General features: G+C 34.7%; 1 protein-coding gene across 8 annotated transcripts in view; it reads right to left on the bottom strand.

The window, feature by feature from the left end:
- lcorl (ligand dependent nuclear receptor corepressor-like) overlaps window positions 1-16,804 on the bottom strand; it is a 139,722-nt gene that overhangs the window by 27,008 nt on the left and 95,910 nt on the right. For 5 of the 8 annotated variants that reach the window (XM_073064929.1, XM_073064930.1, XM_073064931.1 and 2 more), the window contains one exon: window positions 845-6,201. In XM_073064929.1, the coding sequence (XP_072921030.1) occupies window positions 845-6,201 (5,357 nt within the window). Of the gene's footprint in view, window positions 1-844; window positions 6,202-7,684; window positions 7,765-13,926; window positions 13,987-16,804 lie in introns of those variants that run through there. The other 3 variants (XM_073064939.1, XM_073064937.1, XM_073064938.1) reach the window with 3 other exon arrangements.

Below are 16,804 nucleotides of genomic sequence, written 5' to 3'. Positions count from 1 at the left end.
TGAATTAATCATATTTATAATTCTGTGTAACTTCAAACAAATCTCAATAAAAATCCACAGGTAACTAAGTGCAAAAAGAAATGTAAAATCTGTTCTTGAATTGTTCTTAGAAAGGTTTAATGCTGTATTTCCATTGCACTGGCATTCATGAGATTGAATACAATCAACATAAGCTGTCACAGTACCTTATAAGTACTATAAAACTTGTCAAAGTTTTCAGCTTTCTCACCTTAATTTGCACTTTCTCTGACCATGTCCCTTCTGTATACAGAATGCCAAGTTGGCACAATACATCAGGCATCCATCCTGGCTTCACATTCAAAACTACCAAGCATCAAGTGTTACTGTAACTAATCAATTAGTTGTGTGATCGTTTTATTGTTGAATACTTCAACGATGTCAAAACGAATCATAATGAACAGCTTTTGCATGAGACCAAAGGGGTGATTTGTGATTATAATGTAAAGCCGTGTGCACCCGGATTGCAGACAGGACATGAATGTTCCCTATACTATACCAGCAGTTTCTGTACCTCACTTCCCCCTGAACAACTTTTATTTCTTGGCACTTTTTTTTTTGCACACAGTCACTTCCCATGAGTAGCAATATGGTGACATGAAGTCAACCTTTGATTTATTGGTCTCAGTTACCATTATAGGATAGAACAATACACTGAAGATGCAGAATGTTAGTAAAGTGATAAGCAATCATTGTACTTTCTTTAAACTTGCATTTCCTTAAGTAACATAATAGAACTCCAAAGTAAAAGCAAGGAATAAAAATGACAGAATGACACAGGAATTCACTTTCCCATTATAATAAAACTTCAATAGTTGAATCTTACCTATTTGGAACTGTAATCTATTACATGACAATCTTTGTTCAACAGCTGATTCTCTCATCCTCTTCAATGAAGTTGCACCTGTGTTGACGTCTGTATACATTTTCACTCTTCCTGCATTACCTTTCACTACTTTTGCATTTTCCTTTTGTGTACTCATCTCGTTTACTGAGCTTGTCTCCAGTGAAGGGAAGAAATTGTTGTTGACTTGGCAAATCATTGACTGCTTGCTTGCAAAATACTTAACTTTTTTAGATGATGAACAACTTAGTCCATTCTCATTATTTGCCCTATCTGTATGCTTTCTCTTTCGTTTTGGTTCACATAGGTTATGACCTACAGAGTTTAAACTTTGTGATTCAAAAGTACTGACAACAGGATTATTTATTTCTGTACCCAGATTGGTATTTACTTCAGTGTATCTTTGAAGGTTATTCGTTACTTTAATATTAGATGAGTTATTTTTGGAAAGCTTCCATACACCATAATTTCTTAAACAGCTCTGATCCAAAGAGTTAATCTTCCTTAGAAATACCCTGCATTCTTTAAAGTTTGCCAGTTTCCAGTTCACGCTCCTGCAAATATTTTCTTGGTGCCCACCCACAACAGATGCTTCCTTTTCTGAATCCTTTGTTGTACCATCAGTTATTTTACATTCTGAGTTTTTCAACAAATTTAAATTCTTTAAATCAGCACCCTTGTTGTTCAGAGTGGTTTTATCTTGGTTTTCATTTTCCTTTCCATTGGTCAGCAACATGGATTCTTTTGCAAATGAAAAGCCACTTATTTCAGAATCTTTTTTTTGACTACCTTTGCTTTTCAAGTTTACTAGGTCAGGTTGGTATGGTGTAATTTCATTTAAATGCTTCCAAGCAGACTTCCATTGCTTGCATTGAACTCTGTTGTGCAACATTTTGCGGTGTGGTTTACAACAAATCCTTTTGTTATGTTCTACCAGAAGCCTTTTGGGTTTATAAACTTTAAATTTTGACATTCTGTTTGACAGATGAAAATGTCCCCTTGGCCTTACAGGCAATTCTAGTGCAAATTTTTTAAGGTGCTTTTTCAAACTTTCTGCATGAGGGCTGTAGGCAGAATCAACTGGATTTCCTGATGCGATAATTCCTTTAGCATTGAGAACCTCTAGGGGATCGCGGGCATTTTCTTTCCTTACAACGGCTAAAGAATGAGTTTCTGTTGTTTGCATAAACCATGCACGAATTTTATCCATATTACAATGTCCCTGAAACAACATTTGGATAGGGGAAATTTGAACCCGATTCTTATTATCTGCAATCATCACTGATTTAGTGACACCTTCGAAGTGAATTGGGTATTTTCTTTTGTCAGAAGAAATCATCAATTCTGTGGCATCAACAGGGCGCCAGCCACTATTGATTTGTCTAAATCGCAGCTCAAGTTCTTCCTGCAGAGTTTGTTCTGAAGTGGAGCTGTGCCACCACCTGAGTGAAGTGCCTGATATGAAAACAGGATCTGTTGACATTTCAAAATCAGAATCAATTTTAGCTACTTCATTTTTTGTTTCCTCCTTTTTACTTTCCAATGTAACATTTGAGGAGGTATTTTCAGCTGCCGTTTTATGACCCAACTTTCTGCTTTTAGCAAGTTTATTTCCTGCTTTGTTTAAAAGCAGCTTTCTAGATTTACGTACTAGGGCACTGCTTTGAGAGAATGAACTGGAGTTTGCATAGGAATGCAAGTAGTACAGAGCTGGCTTTCTAATTCTAACCGAATGCCTCAGGGGGAGATTATGTTTTACTTCCTTTTCAACAAGATTTTCCTCTGATCTTATTTCACAATTACTTTGAATGCTGGAAGTCGTCCCATTACAACTTTTGATAATTGTATCTTCGTATTGTTTATATGAAGGTGGGGACTCCTGTTCTAACGGAGGTAATATACTATTAATACAGACTTTTCTTTCTCGTGGTGATACAGCATTAACAGTCACAGATATACCCGAAATCTTCACTTTAGCAGGGCGTCCAGGTTTTCGCTGTCCACCTTTGCAAGTTTTAGTTGGAGGCTTGCTACTTGGACAGACAGCATTGCCAGTGGTATGAAGCGAAACTGGTTTATCTTTTATGGGCCTAACTAAATCATATCCATATTCACATTCAGTCAATGGTGATGCAGAACTATCAGTCTTGCCATCAAATTCCTCTGCAGTGGAATTCTGCACACTTTCATTGCATTGCACTATTTGGTTTTCACAATTCCGTTTCAAATTACTCTCGTTAGCATTTCTGAGGTGATTGTTTGTTAACTTCTTATCGTTCTCAGATACAAGCCTTTTGAACCTTCTCGATCTTCCATAAACAACAGTAATTTTAATATTACGACTATCATCTGTGGAAGGGGGATTGACTTTTTCAGTATGTGCATCTTCAGCCACATACTCAATAGCTTCTGATAATTCTACTTTCGGTTTTGGTGGTCTGCCCTTGGGCCTTTTAACCTGCTTTTCCACTGGTGGGCCTAATTTTTTGGGCCGACCAGGTCTTCTTTTTAGAATGGACTCAGCCACTTCCTTTGAAGCCAATGTTATTTCTACCGTCTGCGTGTTTGAACAAGGAGAACCATTACAGCTGAATGTATCCAGATTGCAACTTACATCCTCACAGGCTTTTAAACAATTTTCCGAACAACTGTCCAAGCAGTCTGCTGCATTAGATAAATTTTGGTAACATTCCACTGTATCAACACTTTCAGAAGCAGACTGATTTTGGATATATTCAGCTGTTTTATCACTTTCACAGGCAGGATCTTGGAAAGACTCTATTGTATTATCATTTTCGCAACCAGATGATTTGCCTACCTCTGGCTCTTTAAGATGAATTTCTTCAGGGTGAACTCTTGAAAGATGATTGTTGATGTTAAGCTTTGAAGAGGACACAGACGTCAGAGCATATTTAACTCCTTTATCGCTGTTTATCTCAGAAAGAAACATAAGCTTTATAGGGCTGTTGTAATAAAGGGAACAACTCTTACTCATTTCTATTCTGTTTAAAGGATCAGTATTCTTATGAATCAAGGGATCACAAATTGCATGACGTAGACACTTTTGCTGCAATGGCGGATTTACGCTCTGGCAGCCACTGGGCAAGAACGAATTGGAGTCAAGTATGGCACCAGAATCAGGGCTACTAGAAAATAAATTATTTACTGCATTCTCCAATGTTTCCAATTTGGCAACAAGCTTTGAGTTACTATTGTTACAAATATCAGAGTCATGATGATCCACGGAAGAAGCAGCGTTCAATGAATCAACATTTAACACTGTGGGTGTTATTTCCTTTCTATTATTGTATTGAACCACAAGTTCATCTGGTTTTTGTGATGCATCATGTATTATGTCAGGCAAATTATGCTTGCTTGTGCATTCTTCCATATCTAATAAATCATTGGTTCTTTTACTGTTACTATCTTTGCCCTTCAGTAGCGTCAACTGAGTAGAAGTTGCTTCTAAATCTTCAGGAACTTCACATACATTCTCTTGCTCTTCACTATGGAGCCTTACCTTCATGGAATTGGCAACATTAGGCATTTCACAAGCACTACTCTCATAATCCATGCCAGATTTTTTTGCCTTAATAGATTTTCGTTGGAAATTTTCAGGAAAACAGGCAGCATAGAACATTTTTCTTGGCTCAGTAATATATATAGAATATCTTTCTGGAGGCAAAATTTTTCGTTTGGCCCTTCCAATATTAGATCTATAATCCATAGGAAACTCCTGAAAACCAAAACCAGGTTTCTTAGTATTCTCCCTTGAAATCCCCATTCTCATTTCATCCAGCTCAGGAATGTACAACAGATCGGAGTTTAAACTTTCTTTTGAACTGGCACACTCTGTCACAACTCTGGTTTCATTTACAACAAATTTTAAAGATGGTGTTATGTCACTAAATTCATGTTCACATTGGTCAGGCAAACTACCAGGATGCAGAGTAATGTCATCAACATTCTGCAAATCTTTATTGAATAGTAAAGATTCTTCTTCCGGTGAACTTTCTTGAGTATAATGCTCTGTAAATGTAGATTCTTTTTCTGGTGAACCTTTATCTTTATTACAGCTCCTTGCTGACTTCCTTCCAAATTTTTCAGGTGCTGATTCCTTCTTAAAAAATAGTTGATCAAGATTTGCAAGGTCTCTTTTTATTTGAACCGTCTGCCGTCGAGATGATGGTGAATCGGGAGAATTATGCAGAGCATTTAAAGTTTCTTGCCGCTTCCGCAAACGAGTTTGAATAATTCGGTTTTTCTCATGTTGCTTAAGTAATTCCATTAAGCTAATATCACCGAGTTTTGCTTTGTGTGATAAAGATGATGTGATTTCTCTCAATTTAAGACTGTCATTATTATTACAAGGATCAGCATTAGAAAGGTTTGCCAAAAGTTGGCCTTTATCTGATGTTTCAATTGATTTCAATCTTTCATTTATCCGCTCCATCACCTCCTGAAATGAGGCAGAATGTTCACCTTTTTCCAAGTCATTCAAGGATTCTGATGACCTACTAATTTCACTTCTGACTACTTCAAATTCATACATTCCTGGTTGGAGTTCATCTGCTGACTTTGGTCTGGTCTGAGTTTGATTTGAGACCCCAGAGTTACAACATTCTTCCTCTTCTGGTGAAAGAGAAGGAGGCTGTGTGATGATAAATTCAACATTATTGGCATCTAAGGTAGAAATGGGTTTGTTGATTCTATCAATTTCAAAACCATCCGTTTCAACTGGTGATAAAGGTGGAGGAGAAGGACTTCGTGGTCTACTGTAATCTTTGACTCCATACGTGGGGACAGGAGATTCTGTTGTTGTTGTGTTGGAAGCCCCTTCAATTGGAAGTTCGCTGCAATCTTGAACAACTTCTCTGCCCAAATTGCTTTCAGTAAAATGTTTATATGTCCCAGTGCAAACTTGGTATTTGTTGATTTTGCTACATTCTTTGCAAACTCCATTATTTATTATTGTAATGCCTTTTTTGCATGATGAACAATGCAAGTCTTTCATATAACTATGGCGAGGAACCCATGGAAGAGGAACCGACCAATTTTCATACCATTTCAATCTATTACAATTACATGACTCCTCATTTGGTTTAGTTTCACTGAAATTAAATAAGGAATGTTGACGTTCTGGGCATCGTTGTTCTCTGGATCGTACATTGAAAGCACCTCTTTCTTGTTTTAGACACTTCAGCATTGTTATAAGAAGTTTCTGATGAATATGGCACAATGTAGATAAAATTTCATTCAATGTCGTTACTCTGTAGCTTATGCAACCAGCTTTGTTGGTAGAGTCAAATGTTCTTCCTTTATCAGCTTCTAAGCCATTACTGAAAAGATAAAATAAATATAAGTAAAACACAACATTGCAATTTTTTCTACACAATTCATTAAGTTGATTGTTAAAATTTAATTGTTTAAATGCATCACTCGAACATCAATGTACTGAAGAAATGTTCAAAATCTCCTTTAAGTATATGTTTACTTATAAAGTTGGGTCATTTTTACATAAAGTACCATGCCCAACTTTTAGACCTACTTACGCAAATAAGAAATAAATGAAGGCTGTATTTTTTGTTTTAAACACAATTTCTGCTAACAATTAGAAGAACTTTGCAAAATGCATACAAGAAAAAGAAATTAAACGGGAAAAATGATCAGAGAATGTCAATGTTATGGGGTTGAATTATTTAGAAAGACCTACAAAGAAATATCTTCAAGATTTCTATTTTGAGTGCATCCGTACATCTTTTGTACACTTAAATTGTCTGCTATAAAACCCAGTTAATATCAGTTTGCACTGAGCCAAAATAATTTTGCATAATGACATTATGTTAATAACATTAATAAGGGCTCTTCATCAAGCTGTTCAACATGAAGATTAAAGAGTTGCTATAAAAATGTCATATCTGAAAAATACAATCATAAATGAAACTTTTACTCATTTATTAATCAAAACAAATCTTAATTTTCTTCTTTAACTTCAGTTTAAACAAGCACCCCAACTCAGAAATCTTCTTTAAATAGAAATTGGATAGCATTGATTGCAGATTGGTGAGAAGCACTTATTGTATGAAAATCTACTCGCACTATTTAACAATTACAGAACATTGTTTTGAGTTTTACATTCCAGAGCCATCAGGTGTTTTATGCAGTTTTATGATATCAAATGATTAAACTTTGTCTTTTTTTTGTCCACTGATAATACAGGAACATTTTAGAACACTGCTTCAATGATTAACAATTTTGTTTTAAAATATTGATTATTTTATAATGATCACATTTAGAGTTGCTGGGTAACTGAATATTTACTTCTAGCTAAAAGAAAAGCTATTCAGCATCAAAAGCACCTCAGCTTTTGTGCAACAAGTACAATGATGCTGGATAAAATTCAAATAAGAGACACCAAAAATAGTCAACTCTAAACTCAAGAATTAGTATTGCTAATATACAAGTAGCAATGAAAATTAAAGCTGTTATAAATAAAATTAAGAAAAATATAATACTAATTTCAATTAGTGTTCCTGAGGGGATTTTTAAACCATCTATTCATCTTGAGCCTTAACATTTTAAAAAGCAGAATCTACATTATATTGCACCACCTCATCCTAAGGATATAATTTAAGTTATTCAAAAATATTATTCTTAGATCATCCATTGTCTATTGCTGTGTAAGTCACATTATTTAATTCATTTATTTGCAAATAGCGAAATGTTTGTGCTGAAATTTGAGTTCAACAAAATTAGTGGTAGTTCATTGAAAAATAGGTTAGAACAACCAACTGTACCAAAGGATTGGGACAATTCACTAACCTAATCTTCCAAGAACTTGGCCAAAAATACAGTCAAGTTGCTATGGCAAGCCTTTACTGAGGCTGTGGTAGTGTAGGTTCCTGTAAATAAGATAATGAAATCAAAAATACTTCTGAATTTTGTATATTGCATGGCTGAAAAATTGCTTTAAAAATTCATTATAAATTCTAAGAGCATCTATCTTGCACTTCAAAATGTGTGCAGATAATTTTTAAATACAGGAACTGGACTACTTGTAATTATCCTTCACAAAAGAACTAAAGGAACATACTTTTGTTTAAGCTTAAAACTTACTTTGAAAAAGCATTCAAATAATTTCCTAGGAAATTAAATATCTAGTCTTCTTTCAGTTATAAAAGCTAGTTTGGCTCATGACAGTTTTTTTATAACATAACTGTTTTAAAAATAGACTGTATGTACAGAATACCCCTCTTAATGTGAAATGCCTTTCACAAAGCCAGGTACTTCCATAACTTCCCACAATCATTCAAACTGCTTTGAGAAAAACATGATCACTGACAGGCTACTTCCTCTCTACTAAGACATATTTCATGGCAGAGGAACAATACTGTAATTTCACAGACTGTTAACATTTCTTTAATGTATTAGTGGCTGATATACCAAGAGTGGCTTAGCATTTTCTAACTTTATTTACCTCATCACATCTCAATTCAAAGTCATCCTACAGAAATGCAGCAAAATTCTCAAGTCATTTTAAATATTTTGAAGTGGGACCAGTTTAAGTTAGTAGTTGCCCCATTCTCTAACCAGTAAAGCATTCATAATTTTATTAATACTGTTAAGATCAAAATATATATTGTAAGGTGATTGTGGAAGTATCATTTCATGGTGGAATGAAAATGTAAGCTCATTGATCAAAAAATGTAGAAATCTGAGTTAATCAGCTTAACTCTTCTAAAAGATCTACATTAAATGTGATTTTTTAATTGTGTTAACGTCAGCACCATTCTAACTATATTTGTTATAGCTTACCTCTACTATGAAACAAAATGATAAACTTTTATGATTGACTGCTGCATTAGATTTAAAAACAATGATAGAATAAATCTGCTTTTTTATCAGTGGCAATAATGAAAAGACATCATCTATACATATTTCTCAACACGGTTAATGAACTTATTGATCTAGAAAACTGCTGATGTGATGTATCTTCCTGGTTTGGTATGATGAAATTGCTGTGAGTTTCATCCAAAATTCACTAGTTCATTAAGGGTTTAAAGATGAAAGTGAAACAGTGAAACATCCATTGAACAGTTAGTTTAGTTAAAAATAATTTATCATAGCAGCCTACGAACTTTTGAATCAAGTGTTCTCTGCTGATGATCAGTATATATAAGATTTGCGTTTGCATGAAGTAATAAGTAGGAAGTTACCTATTACTTTAAGCTAATTTAAGTTTTTGGATGAAATGCCCAAAAACATTATTAATGTTTGCTTCTCAGTTAATTAAAATCTTTGTTTAAAAACATTAAACTCAATTTAAAATAGTAAAATTACAATTTTATCTTACATAGTTGTTGTTTATTAAAAAAAACTTTCAATCATCCACCTGGCGCTCATAATACCGGTAATGGTGTACATTTCCTGACGTTAGCAATGGCATTTCACTTATATTTTTCCTCTTGTTGCAATTGGACTTCAGTCATCATATCAAATTTGCAAATTCACCATCAAAAGGGGTGTGATTTTTAATGACATCATTTTACAATTAGAACGTCCAATTAAGAATTGGTGAAAAGTGGCATTAACAAAGAGTTATAGAGCATGGGAAATAGCCCTTCACCCCAACAAGGCAGTGCTACATATCAACACCTATTTACACTAACCCTATGTATTTATGTACTTGTTTAAAATTCTCCCCAGATTCTACCACTCACCTACTCACACTAGGTGCAATTTCCAGAAGCCAATTAATCTACTAAACTACATCTTTAGGATGTGGGAGGAAACTGGAGGACAAGGAGGAAACTTATATAGTCACTAGACCATGTTAAAACTTCACAGAGTACAAGAGGTCAGGACTGAATTGGAATCTCTGGTGGAGTGAGGAATAGTATTTAACAGTTATTGCATTGAAAGGAGAGAGAACACAGAATTTTATTCAGTATAATCTGAAAATAGGAGAGAAATGTGTACTGCCTTTCTATTAAAAGTTATCCACCATGTATAAATTCATCGCATAAAACATAGCTTCTTTGTGATAAGTTACACAAAGTCCATATTTCAAACTGCTCATTTCTGAGCACTGTCTCATTAAATTATAATTACTTGTGCTCTTTTCTATTTGTATATGATCACTCTAAAAATTAACCTAGCATCTGTGTTCAGGATTCCAACAGACCTTAAATGTAGCTGTGGTAGTCATGGACAGCTTCTATTTGTATATTGTTATGTTTTATTTGTTCTCACTAATCTTCTGTGAAAGTTAGCTTTCTTCTTCATTTGGGATTATCGTCCTGAGTTTCTTTGTAGAACACAACTGGGGAATTAGAAGTACAGCATAATACTACACTGACAGATGCTGCCATAACTTGGAACTTTCCTAATACCCTGAAGTTAAAATAAGCAAAAATCAGTACAAGCAACTAGAGCCCAAAGGAATACCTAAAATGCATTAGTGTATTTCTGAATCTCTTCTTTATTACTGCTACTGGATTTCAAGCACACTAAGTTTACAAATTCTTATATATGTTAAAAATCTTGAAGTTGCAACTCATTTAACAATTATGTGCAATATATGCATCAAATCAGCTTTTCAATTTTTAGTATGGCATGCCATGAAATATATTATTGGATACGTTTGATTTTGGAGATTGGAGTTACAACTTCTATGGGCAGAGATTCATTCAGAAGGAGCAATCAATGAACTTGTAAAAGATCAAAGTGATTCGGATATATTGCAGCAGTGTGCATAGCTAACATATATTCAGTTGGAGATCTAAGGTACAAAGATTCTTCACACCCAGTTATGAATATATGGAGAAATATGGTGGAAATCCTAAGAAATTAATATTCACACTTATCGAGACCTAACTCCAAATTCAAATAATTCTAGTATGTTTCACCTTTCTTTGCATCCACTTACAATCACAGATCTCAATAGTAATCAACTCAGAACGTTTTGTACAAGGCATTACATTGTTTGAACAACACTGATGTAATTATGAGCAACCTCACTCATCCCCCATCAACAAAATAAACTTTTTCCTTCATTCATTTACCAAAAAATAGATTCACATGAACCCTGGAAGTTAACAATTTCCTCCTTTAACCATATCTTGTCCCAAAATGTGTGCCACTGAACCATTTTATATTAGCAAGGTCCTCTATTCCATTTCTCAATGCCACAACAAATATTTCCAAATTAAAATGATAAAAACCTTGTCCATCATCACTGTCTGATTGCTTTTATTTTGGAAGTTACTCAGTGCTTAATATGAGAACAAATTCTACTAAGTGGAGAACTTGAATTAGTTTCATTGTTCAAAGCTAGAGCAAAGTACTTGAACCTGGGAGGAATAAATTGTTACACTGATTGTAACTACATGAAATGGACCCAAGACCAGAGTTGCATAGATTTTGAAACAATAAGGATATTAGGTGATAAAAATATCAAAGGAATTTATGTATAGTCAGCATCCATTTAACCTGGCCATGTTTGCCAAAGAAAACTATTTAATCTTACTTCTTAGAGTTCACTCCATCATTTTCAGTTAGCCACATCCAGATCTCAGAAATTATTTTGCTGTTATAAGTAGATATAACACTAGTATAGTAAAATGGACTTTTGACCCAACAATCGACCTCACTATGCTCTTGCAATTTATTGTCTACCTGCCCCGTACTTTCTCTGTAGCTGTTGAACTTTATTCTGCATTATTTTTTTTACACTGTGCTACCTCAATGCACTGTGTAATGATTTAATCTGTATGAACAGTATGCAAAACAAACTTTTAACTTTACATCAGTACATGTAACATTAATAAACTAATTCCAATTCTATTTTCCATTTAAATCACCCAATTATTTTAAATTTATGTCCCTTAGTTATTGACTTTTCTGCTAAAGGAAATAAATGCTGCCTCTTCATTCTTCTGAAGCTTCTATTTTCTGTTTTACTTTATTAACTCTCTTCTCAGCCATTATAGTCCCAAAGAACCCCACCCTAGCCATTTTTTCTCATAATCATCCCAGCAACAACCTTGAAAATCACACCCGTACTCTTTATTATATTCCTTTAACATCATATCAGGAAATGCACATAGTATTCTAGATTTATTCTTATTAATGTTTACTTAGTACTAATATGATTAAATAGCTTGTAGATTAGCCAAGGGAGCTATTGTACATTTTAAATATCCATCCTTATGGATCAATGGTTTGCACCCAAAAGTCCCTGTTCTTCTATATATCTCAATGCTCATTTCACATTATCTTGCACAAATGAAAGAAAGGTCAAAAAAAGCCAGTAGTTTTGTTTGACATGGTTGAAAACCTGCATTTATCCTTCCGTTCCACCCCTCCCCCAGATGCCTCTTAACCTGCATGTTTCCTCCAGCAAATTGTTGCTTCAGATTCTAGCATCTCTAGAGTTTGTTATTTAGAGTGCCTTTTGCTTAAGAATACACTACATTTGTCAGGAAGTTAAATGACATTCACGAGAGTGACTGTACTCCCCCCAAAAAATGCAGAAACTTCCTTACAATTATCTAAACCTTTCTACAGTATTAACCCTTCTTAAGCTTTTTCTTAAGATCTTTTACACCAATATCAGCTAATGTGATAAACGGAACATATACATTGCTCTGTTTTATTTCTAGTCACGCATCTTTCCAATCTCCTCTCCTTGACTTCTCATCTCGAGTTAATAGCTTTCAATTCTATTCTTCCACATGGTTCCACCTATTTTGCTGCAACATACACAAAATGCTGGAGATCAGCAGGCCAGGCAGACAGCACCTATGGAAAAGAGACACCTATTTTGCTCTTTGCTTATCTTATTTTTGGCTGAGTTTTCTCAAGCTTCAATAACCAGATAACAATTACAGCATGGAAACAGGCTATCTCGGCCCTTGTAGTCCGTGCCGCCCATTCTGCTTTGTATTTCTTTCTCAGCCAACTTTTAGTCAGGTTCACTCTGTTGACATTCAATAGAACTTCCAATACATGCCTTTTCAAGCTTAGTGAACAGCGAACTTCAACGCAACATCTCATTTCCCAAAATAAAAGCAGAAAATGCTGGAAATACTCACACCTAGGAGTTCTGACACAACTAGTGAGGAGAGAAAGTGTTCTAACATTTCAGGATGATGATCCACCTGCTGAAGAAAGATCATTGACTTGAAATGTTAACTCTTGTGTCTCTCTCCACAGAAGCTGCTTCACCTGGTTAGTATTTCTGGCATTTTTTGCTTTTATTTTGGATTTCTAGTATCTGCAGTTTTACCTTCTAATATTCTTTTAACTTCACATCTACTTTTATTTTCCATTACAGCTTGTTTTTTGTGCTTACCTTCTATTCATTACACTCACCATGTTTTATATGATATGATATGAATGATATGATCCCACTCCCATGCATAACTTTCCTTGGTTTATTTCAATTCTATTAAGGTGCCAATTTTTTTCAGTTTCCTCTGGGTCATTTAAAACACAAAGCTGTTTTTGTACTACAAACACAACACAGGACAGAATTCAGAACTTTCTTCATCCTGAAGGTAGTGAATCTTTGGAATCAACCACCAAAGAAGACAGTGAAGTTCAAGACGGAGATAAATAGAATTTTAGATATTAAGAAAAATGAAGTGGTAAGTAATTAGTGGAGAAAAACTGTGCTGAAGTTAAGGTTAGCCATGATTATTGAACAGCAGAGCAGGTATGAGGGGCTGAATGGCTTCTGGTTATTTTTTATTTCTTGTTCTGTTCAATGATTCAAATATATTGTGCATTGTTTCCATTACAAAACAAACTCTTCTTCAATCCATTAAAATATTCAAATTTTACCGTCACAAAATTTAAAATAAGAAAATTTTAATCTGAATATTCCAGGTAAGGCCTAAAAAAATAGTGCTCAGATTGATTATGCCTCTACATGTTTACAAGTTTATTCCTAGACACCAGCTTATAATTCATTTTTCAGCATACATGCACAGAACTTCTGCTACTCCAATTTGAGAAAGCGTAAAGATGTAACCAAAAGCAAAGCTGTCTTTAATTCTTACCGCAGAGTGTCTGTCTCCTAATCAGGGATGCATCTTCTCAGCAATTCCCTTGCCACCCCGCTGCTGAAAGCAATGAAACAATGCAGGGTTGGGGAAGGGGCGGTGGGAGAATAAGGAAGGGAAAGGAGCAAGAAGAGAACAAGGGAGAAGAGAAGAATATCAGGAACAAAGGTGAATGCCATATTTGCTTTGCCACCCAATCTCATATTAAATGAAGTTTTTTTGATCAGGAGATCAGTCTTTAAATGGTCAACTTTTGCATAAATACTTCAGAAACACAATGCGAGGCATTGTTTTGAAGTAATTGTTTTAATTTTGCACTGGAAATTTTGCAATTTGATTATCTTTCAAAAAGGATTCTAACTGTTCTCCAAAAAATCCTTGCACTAAACTAATAATAAATACAGTCAGGTGCAAAAGGAATTATGTCTGATATACACACACTTATGGAATCTAATTGTGGAACTAGAAAACAGAATCGTGGAATGACACAAGATCATTTGAGCTATTGTTTCTGTACTGGATCTTGACAGAACTACCCAATTAATCCGACATCCCTGTTCTTTCTTCACAACCCTAAATTTTGCCTTTTCAAGTATTTATCTAGCTTTATTATCGAACTCATTTACAGTCATATTAAATAATTCATTGCAGAAAACTAGTCGATCTGTAAATCATCTTTCCTTGTGTAACATCTGTTTTATCATTTATCTTAAACATGTACCTTCTGGTTATTTTGAATACTACAATCAATTCCTCTCCCTTTAATCTTTCTACTGCAAAGAGGCAAACCCTGTTTATATGAATTTTCCCCATAATTTACATCCCTCATGCATGGTAAAATTGTATTCTACTCTACACTCCTATGCTTTTCACATTCTGTCTAAAATTTAATACCTAGAGGTTTGCACAATATTCTAGCCAAAACTCTAACAAAGACCAACTGTTTGTGCACTCTCTTTCAAATAATTCATTTACTTAATATTGTTCTCTCACTCTTCCTATAAATATGAGCAACTTAACACTTCACTACATTAAATTTCATTGTTCATATACCTGCCAAATTCACCAGGCCTATTAACTTCCCATTTATAGTTTAATAGTTTTACAGATTTCAAACTTTGAAATTATATATAACAAAGCACAGGTATTTCCTGTAAATCACATAGAGCAATGGTCCCACTACTCGCCCCTGGGGATATCACTGCATATACTTCAGACTGGAAAAACAAACTATTCTTCTACCTTATGTCACTTAGCCAATAGCCATATAGTTCATGACCTCTTAATATCATAGGCTTCATTTTTTGAATGCTAATCCTAATGCTCTCACCATATGACTCCAAGAACTAAAGTACATCCTAAGCTTGTCCTTTTTAACAATTGTGCTATTCTGACTGACGAATAATAGCCAAGTTTGCATTTTGTATTTTTGCACAAGGGTTTCAAGATGTGCCAAGAGCTTTTAAGACTTTCACTTTTACTGTCTTTGGTAACCAAAGGTGTATTTTATCAAGAGTAGGTAACATTTTTATATTTTTCACTGAAAATCTTTTAAGTATTTCCTTCTACTTTCATTATTTCAAATTCTCTATTCTTCCTCATTTACATGTTTGGAACCTACTTCTCTTTTGTGAAGATAGATCTAAACTACTTATTTTAACACTTCAGCCATGCCTTCTGCTTTCACAAAGTGGTCACTTGTTTAGTCTCATCTACTAGGGCATCATACAAGTTATTAGAGAAAGCTTTTCCGGTTAACTTTCATAAACACATGTTGTTATTCAATATCTTTCTTAGCAAATCCTTTTTCTTGTATTGTTTATTTTTACTTGGAATTAGCACCTCAAGGTCAAACACAGCAGTATGATCAAACAATCTAGGCTTGTTGTGGAACTGGAGTGGAACTCAGTACTGATTCCATTCTCTTCATGCTTTTTTATTTGACTAAGTTCCCCCTGGCAAGTGAAGAAGTACTTGGCCAAAGAAAAATATGAAGAGATTGTTTTGGAGGGTATAGAAGTGGCAAGTGGATTGCAACCCAGAGAAGTGTGAGGAAATGAATTTTGGGGGGGGGGGGCAAACAAGGAATGGAAACAGATAATAAATGAGAAGACAATAATAAGTTGTAGAGAAATAGCTAGCTCTGGGAACACACATCCAAAGATCCATGAGGTTGGCCAGTGAATGAAATCAGGTAGTTCAGATGGCATCAGGGTCTTACCACGATTAGAGAAATAAGAAAAGGGTGATTACGCTGGGGCTGCATAAACCATTAGTTAAGGTACAGCTTAAGTGTTGTGTACCACTCCTGGCACCAACTTAGAAGAAGGTGATAGCATTAGAGAAGGAGTAAAGAAGAATTACAAGGATGCTGTAAGAGCTAGAGTGGAATTATTTTTTGGAACAAAGGAAACTGATAGATTTAACAGAGGAGCATATAGTCATAAGATACCTAAAAAGGGGGAAAGTACTGTGCTTATTTCTCTTGGGTCAGCTGATAGTTACTAGGGTGCATACAGTTAACTTAATCGGTAGAAGGATTAGAAGGAAATTAAGAAAATATTTCCTTCATCCAAAGAGCAGTTGGGGTATGAAACACATTGTGGATCTGGAGCTCAAGGCTGAAAGGGTGATGGAAAGGTGAGAAACAATCATCATATGTAAAAAGATCCTAAACACTCAGAGAGCTACAACCAACAAGGCTACACATAAAGAAGTAGGAAATAGGAATAACCTAATTAGATCAATTATTGACCTGCATGGACAAAATGGATTAAAGCCTTTGCTTATGCAGCAATACTGTAAATGCATGCTTAGAACATTTTGGCAAATTCATAGTTGCTTTGAGCTTCTGTAAGACTTCCATCCTGCCAAG

This window comes from Hemitrygon akajei, chromosome 13 (genome assembly GCF_048418815.1).
Source record: "Hemitrygon akajei chromosome 13, sHemAka1.3, whole genome shotgun sequence".
In the NCBI taxonomy this organism is placed as follows: Eukaryota; Metazoa; Chordata; class Chondrichthyes; order Myliobatiformes; family Dasyatidae; genus Hemitrygon; species Hemitrygon akajei.
Note: the sequence above shows the minus strand (reverse complement) of the source record. Positions and strands in the feature narration are given on the sequence as shown.